Source organism: Camelus dromedarius, chromosome 33 (assembly GCF_036321535.1).
Source record: "Camelus dromedarius isolate mCamDro1 chromosome 33, mCamDro1.pat, whole genome shotgun sequence".
NCBI lineage: Eukaryota > Metazoa > Chordata > Mammalia > Artiodactyla > Camelidae > Camelus > Camelus dromedarius.
In genome coordinates this window covers 11,520,872-11,526,871 of record NC_087468.1, presented here as the reverse complement: position 1 = coordinate 11,526,871, position 6,000 = coordinate 11,520,872, and the positions used below count along the sequence as shown (strand labels likewise).

Genomic DNA, 6,000 nt, shown 5'->3' with positions numbered 1-6,000 from the left:
TTGTCCCTGGCAGAAGCCGTGGCCCTGCTAAAGTGTGAATGCTCAGTCGAGGTAGGGTGGCTTCCCCCCGCTAGATCTGGGCCCCCACCCCAGGCCTCATCCCGCCCTGGGGCCTGCCACTGGCATCAGCCCTACCCCCGCCCTGCCATCTGCCCTCACCACCAGCCTGCTGACTGTCCTCCACAGAACCAGGCCAACCTGGTTTAGGCCCCAAAGACTACCTTCTCTGAGGTGACAGGAAGCTGGTGGACTCAACTCCCAACGCGACTCACAGGGTGTCTGGGGGGGCTCTGGGAAATGAGGAGACTGACAGGAACCATCTGCAGGCCTTCCATCTCTGACGTCGGTGCCTGACTCCTAGTCTGGAAGAGCCTGATGCAGAGCAGCTCTGTTCTGCTCTCCTGTCTCTCGCTGACGGCAGCAGCTTAAAACAGTCCTCGGAGTGACCATCGCTCCGTCCCTCCCTCCCTCCCTGTGTTCCTCCCATCCCGCATGGGTGACACCTGACCATCTCTGCTGGCCCTCAGCTGCTGCACCTGACTGGCCAGCAAAGCTAGCTCAGGCTGACCCTCAAACTGTCACAAATACACCAAACACCCCTTGCACGTGCTATCCCCCTGCGCAAAACATCTTCCTATCTTCCTTGTTGGTGTATTCCTGCTCTTTCCCCAAGACCTTGCCCAAAGTCCATCTCCTCTGGGAAGCCCTCCCTTCCTTCCCTTCACAGGCAGCCAGTCTCAGTCTCCCCTGATAACTCTCGCCCTCCCCCCCCCCCAGACTTGTAATGACGAATAAAGGATGCTGAGTGGACAGGGCAGGCAGGCAGGCGGGTGGGTACCAGCCAGCCACACCCAGAGGACAGGGCAGCTGGCCCTGGGAGGGAGCCATGCCCCATCTGCTCTGCACATAGCTGAGGAATAAATCCCCCTGACAGCCCTTGGCCATCTAGAACGCAGCTTGCTTATTACAAAATATCCTTTATTGATAAAATAGCTCAGACTTTAAAAAAAAAAACACCGGCATATCACAAGGGAAACACAGGCAACAATAGCAGGGGTGGCATGGGGCACACACAAGACCAGGAGGCAGTTTCACGAGTCAGCCCCTCCCCTGAGCCCAGCCTCCCCAGCCCTGCATCAAGGCAATACCCCTGGCCAAACATTGAGACCAAGGAAAGAGCGCAACAGCCCTCCTCCCCAGGGGGGACTCTCTTTGGTCCCCTCCATTCTCTCCAAGCCCAGAAAACTCCCTCAACACCCCTCCAAATCGAGCCAGGCCCATCAGAGTGTCACCAGTGCCTGTGCCGCTCAGCCCCACCCCCAAGATAAGATGCCTGCTGGCTGCAAGTTGAAGCCAGACACTCCCACGAGGAAGACTGGGAAACATCCTTCATGTGCTCCCGATTCCTGGATGCCAGTTCCCGGGTGAGGGAGAGGCCCGAAGGAGCCCCATCAGTGGGGTGGAGCAACGCTACTGGGTCTGCGATGGTCAGACAGCACCCAGGGTGGGATCAGTTATGCATCACAGGGACCTATTGGGTGCGTGGAGCCCTGCCAGGGCACTCCTATGGGTGGCTCCACAAGAACGCACGGGGCCCCTGCTCACCTTCTCCAGCCCCAGCACCTGCCACAGGCTCTCATCTCAGACTGTTCCCATTGGCTGGGTATTTTTAGCTATCTTGGGGAAATAATGTGCCTGCTTGATGACAGAAGACTTCGCCCCTTCGAGGGGCCCAAGCCAGTGAAAACCCTCTTAGTGTTGCAGGTGAAATGTCACAAAGTTGTCATGCAGCATAATAACTCAACCTTTTGCAGGCGTAAGAATACCTTCTCAAAGAAATCCTTAAACTGAAATCATGGTCCTGTCTGCCACTCCCCACTTCCAGTTTGGGGTAGGAATTCCCACACCCCGGGCACAGAACAAAAGTCTACAGGAAGACAGGTGGTGACAAACACAGAAAAGGGGGATTTTTATATCACCAAATAAGCACATTTTCTGGTTCTCTGGTGCGTTCCCCCACGGAGCTCAAGGCTTTCTGCCAAGCCTCTCATCTCCCTGTGGCAAGTAGGCGGTAAGATATTGTCGCCCCGATTTCTGCAGGGGTGAATGCTAGTGATCAGGGCTCTCCTGTAGAGGCAGATGCCAGGCCTCCAGACCGCCCCGCTGAGGCATCCACACGCCCACCTGCCTCCCAGAGGGGCACTGGGTGAGGAAAATGATCCATGATTCTGGCCTTTAAAGGAGTTACAAATCCAAAAGCAGAGGGAAGGGGAAGACAGGCCAGAGACAGTGCCAGCCCATAAACCCCCACCGAGGGCCTGATGGAGACCTCGGGCACCCAGTGTGGAGGCATATCATCATTTCTGTCCCTTCCGCAGCAGCAGACCCTCCTGGGGAAAGTGGAGGGCTGGCTTCCTGCTCTTTTCCAGGGGAAGACAAGGAAAGCAAAACACCACAAGCAAGTGATCGACCAGAAAACACAGGGTCCTCAAGGAAGGGAGGCCCACCTTTGGCTTGCAGGGCTCTGGGGTTCTGGGAGGGAGCCTGGCTTCAGCTACACTCAGGAAGGTCCAAGCCTCACCCTGTGCTTAGGCAGGGGTGGAGAAGATGGCGCCCCACAGCCAAGCCAGCAAGGGGAGGCTTTAAACAGACCCCTCTGAACAGCACCCCTGCCCTCCCATCCCAAGATGGGGCCTGCAGGACCTGGGCAGGGACCAGAAAGCCCCAGGGAGGTGGCCACATAAAACAGGGCGAGAAGCAGGGTGGCCCGGGCCCCACCTGGCACCAACCCCACACGGGCAGTGGGCAGGCGGGCTCACCAGGCTGTCTGGGTCCACTGGCGGCAAAGGATTCTTCGGAAGGCACGGCGGAAGTCCTGGTTGAAGATGGTGTAGATGACAGGGTTCAGCGAGCTGTTGCAGTAGCCGATCCAGAAGAAGAACTGGAAGAGGCCGCGGGGCACCTTGCAGTGCTCAGGGCAGATGGCCCCCAGGCTGTAGCTGAAGAAGAAGGGGAACCAGCAGAGCACGAAGACGCCGATGACCACGGCCAGCACAAACGTGAACCGCTTCTCCCGGGTCAGCTGCGCCCGTCGCCGCCACCACTGCCCCCGCGAGGTGCCCGTGCCCCTGCCCAGGAGTACCTGGCCACGCAGGGTCGCCAGCACCCGGGAAACCTGTGGCTGCTGCAAGGGTGGGCTGCAAGCTGAGGCAGGAGATGCTGGCAAGGCCTGAGGCTCACACTCTTCCTCCTCCTCCTCCTCCTCCTCCTCCTCCGCAGCCTCCTCCTCTGGAGACGTCCCACAAACACCTTCCTTCTGACCCTGGCCTGAATTGGGAAGAGAAGGCCAGTTGGGTGGCAAGGTGGGGGTCCCAGGGTCTTCAGGGGTCTCCCCCTCATCCTTCTCCCCAGTGGGATGAGGGCGTCCGTTCGCCTCTCCAGCAGTAGCCAGTTGAGAGACCAGGGTGGGCAGTTTGGCTGAGGCTGAAACTTCCCCAGGGATGCGGCAGGGCTGCTCAGAGTCACCCTTCCCAGGGCCCCCCTTGGCCCTGGGACCTCTGCGGTGGCTGCGCTTGGCGATCAGGTAAATGCGCAGGTAGACAAGGATCATGATAAGACAGGGTGCAAAGAAAGAGCCAATACTGGAGGCCAGGATGTACCAGGCCTCCTGGTTGAGCTTGCATTGAGGGCGCCCGCGGGGCTGGGGACTCTGGTCGCCCTTGTAGATGAGGGGCGGCAGCGAGATGACAGCCGCGATGAGCCACACGGTGAGGATGATGCACTTGATGCGGCGCGGGGTGCGCTTGGAATTGTACTCCAGCGCGCGGCTCACGGCCCAGTAGCGGTCCAGGCTGATGGCACACAGGTGCACGATGGAGGAGGTGCAGAAGAGCACATCAAGCGCCAGGTACACCTCGCACCAGGTGCGCCGGAAGTACCAGTAGCCCAGCAGCTCGTTGGCCAGCGAGAAAGGGATGATGAGCGTGGCCACCAGGATATCGGCGGCGGCCAGCGACACTAGGAACAGGTTCTGCGGGGCGCGCAGCGAGCGACTTGTCAGCACAGCCAAGATAACCAGCGCGTTGCCGAAGATGGTGAAGAGGATGAGGAAGGTGATGACCGCCGCGATTGCCGCAGTGGCCTGCACGGAGTAGGGCTCCTGGTGGTCCATGGCGGGGCCGGACTCGGCCAGAGGGGGCGCTGCTCTCCCTGCGCGTGCACAGCCGGTGACAGCGCTGTCCCACCCAAGTCGGCTAGACGAGGGGATCGCCTCCCTGGCTGCGCTGAAGGTGCTGGAGCCCCATGGTCAGGCCGAAAGGGGCCAGGAGGTCGAGGGACGCCCGAGGCTGGCCACTGCCCTTCTACATCCTCTTGCACCGGCGCCCAGCGTCACTGCCGTCTGTCCCGGAGAAGTTTTCCAAGTTGTCCCCCTGCCGTCCCCACCCCGCCGGGAACCGGGGGAAAGTTGCGCCCTGCCGCCGCGAGGCTGCTGAACGCGGGCCCCGGCCAGCCGGGCAGGGGGCGCCACGCCGGTTCTCGGAGAAGGCGCGGAGGCCGAGGCGCCCGCTCCGCTCCGCTGGCTCTAGCCCGGAGCCGCGCCTGCAGGCAGCCCGCCGCGGCAGGGGAGTGGGGAGCAGAGCGAGCGCGGCTGGAGGAGGGAGGAGACTGGAGGCGGGAGCAGGAGGAGGGCAGGGAGGCGGGGCGGGCGGTCCGACCCAGGGTGGGTGGAAGGTGTGCCTCTCTTGGGGAACGGGCGGACCGCAGCCTCCCCGCGCCCCCAGCCTCCGCCTTGGCGCCCTCCGCCCTTTTCCTCCCGGCCTCCGCACTGGGCAGGTCAGAGGGGCCCGGCTTCTGGTGTCTTCCGGACCCGGGGTAGGAGGCTGGCAGAAGTGGCAGGGTCGGTGCACGCGGGGAGCTGGGACGCGGCGCTGGCGGGTCCGCGGGCACCGAAGCGGGACGTCTCTCCTGCGGACTGCGGGCCTGGGGCTGAGCCCTCGGGTCTGAGACAGTGGGCGCGAGCAGATCTCTCCTGCCGCCCAAAAGCCCCAAAGACAGCGTGAGTGGGTGTGTTGGGGCGCCAGAGCATAATAAACCACACCCCCTACCCAGCGCCCGAGAGGAAAGAAGCCAAGTGGAGGGCGTGGGGTGAGCGGGAGATAGCTCCGAACCCCTTCCCCAAATGCTTTGCCGCCCCGACTGGACTCCGTCGGGCCTGCGGAGTCCTAGGAGGCGCGCGTGTCCAGGTGGCGAGCGCCCCCTGCCGCCGCCGCCTGCGTGCCGAGCTCGTCCGCAGCCCTCCGGAGACCCGCATCCTCGCCGCGTCCTGGTGGCGCTGAGAAGGTTCCCAAGCCCGCGGGCGCAAGCGAGTGCTCAGAGCCTGGATTGACGACTTCAGCTTTCCTGTTTCTCCTGCAGCTGCCTCAGTTTCCTCCATTAAGGGCAAAGAGGTAAGAAAACAACTGGCTTGGACTCAAATCTCAGCAATAACTGGGACTCAGGCAAGTGGGGGTGGACCCCTTGCAGACTCCAAATTCACGACAAATAGGAAGAGGATGTCCCCTGATGCAGAGCAAGGAGACCTAGTAGGGGTCAAGGGCGGGGTCTTTTTGACACAGCTCAGATTAAATGTAGGTCTCAGGAACAGCTTGGAAGGGAGGAGCTTCCTTGTCTGTGTAGTGACCCCCTTCCCTGCTCCAACCCTGCTGACTCCCCACCACCACCACCACCACACACGGTGCACACTCCTCTTGGAGTGGCTGTGGAAAGAATAGTTGGGGTAAGAAAACATTTCCAGTTAAGCACACACTCCACCCTGACTCCATTCTGGCCTCAAAGAGCCGCGGAGACCGGGTGCTCTGCAGCACATTCACTCTACCCACGCTCCCTGATAGCTGCTGCCTCAAGTACCGGCCTGGGCAGCCTCCAGGGGTCTTTTTTCATCATTTCCAGAGCCCCTAATGCTATAACCCAAACCTAGACCCAGGCCTCACATTTCTATCC

General features: G+C 61.3%; 1 protein-coding gene across 1 annotated transcript; it reads right to left on the bottom strand.

Annotated features, from left to right (window-relative positions):
* Window positions 1-961: 961 nt before the first annotated feature.
* Window positions 962-4,610, bottom strand: ADRA2B (adrenoceptor alpha 2B). Its single transcript, XM_031441201.2, has one exon. The coding sequence runs from the start codon at window positions 4,169-4,171 to the stop codon at window positions 2,816-2,818; it is 1,356 nt and encodes a 451-aa protein (XP_031297061.2). The 5' UTR covers window positions 4,172-4,610; the 3' UTR covers window positions 962-2,815.
* Window positions 4,611-6,000: the final 1,390 nt, after the last annotated feature.

Coding starts and splice junctions, on each gene's coding strand:
- ADRA2B (XM_031441201.2), bottom strand. CDS start 4,171: ATGGACCACCAGGAGCCCTACTCCGTGCAGGCCACTGCGGCAATCGCG.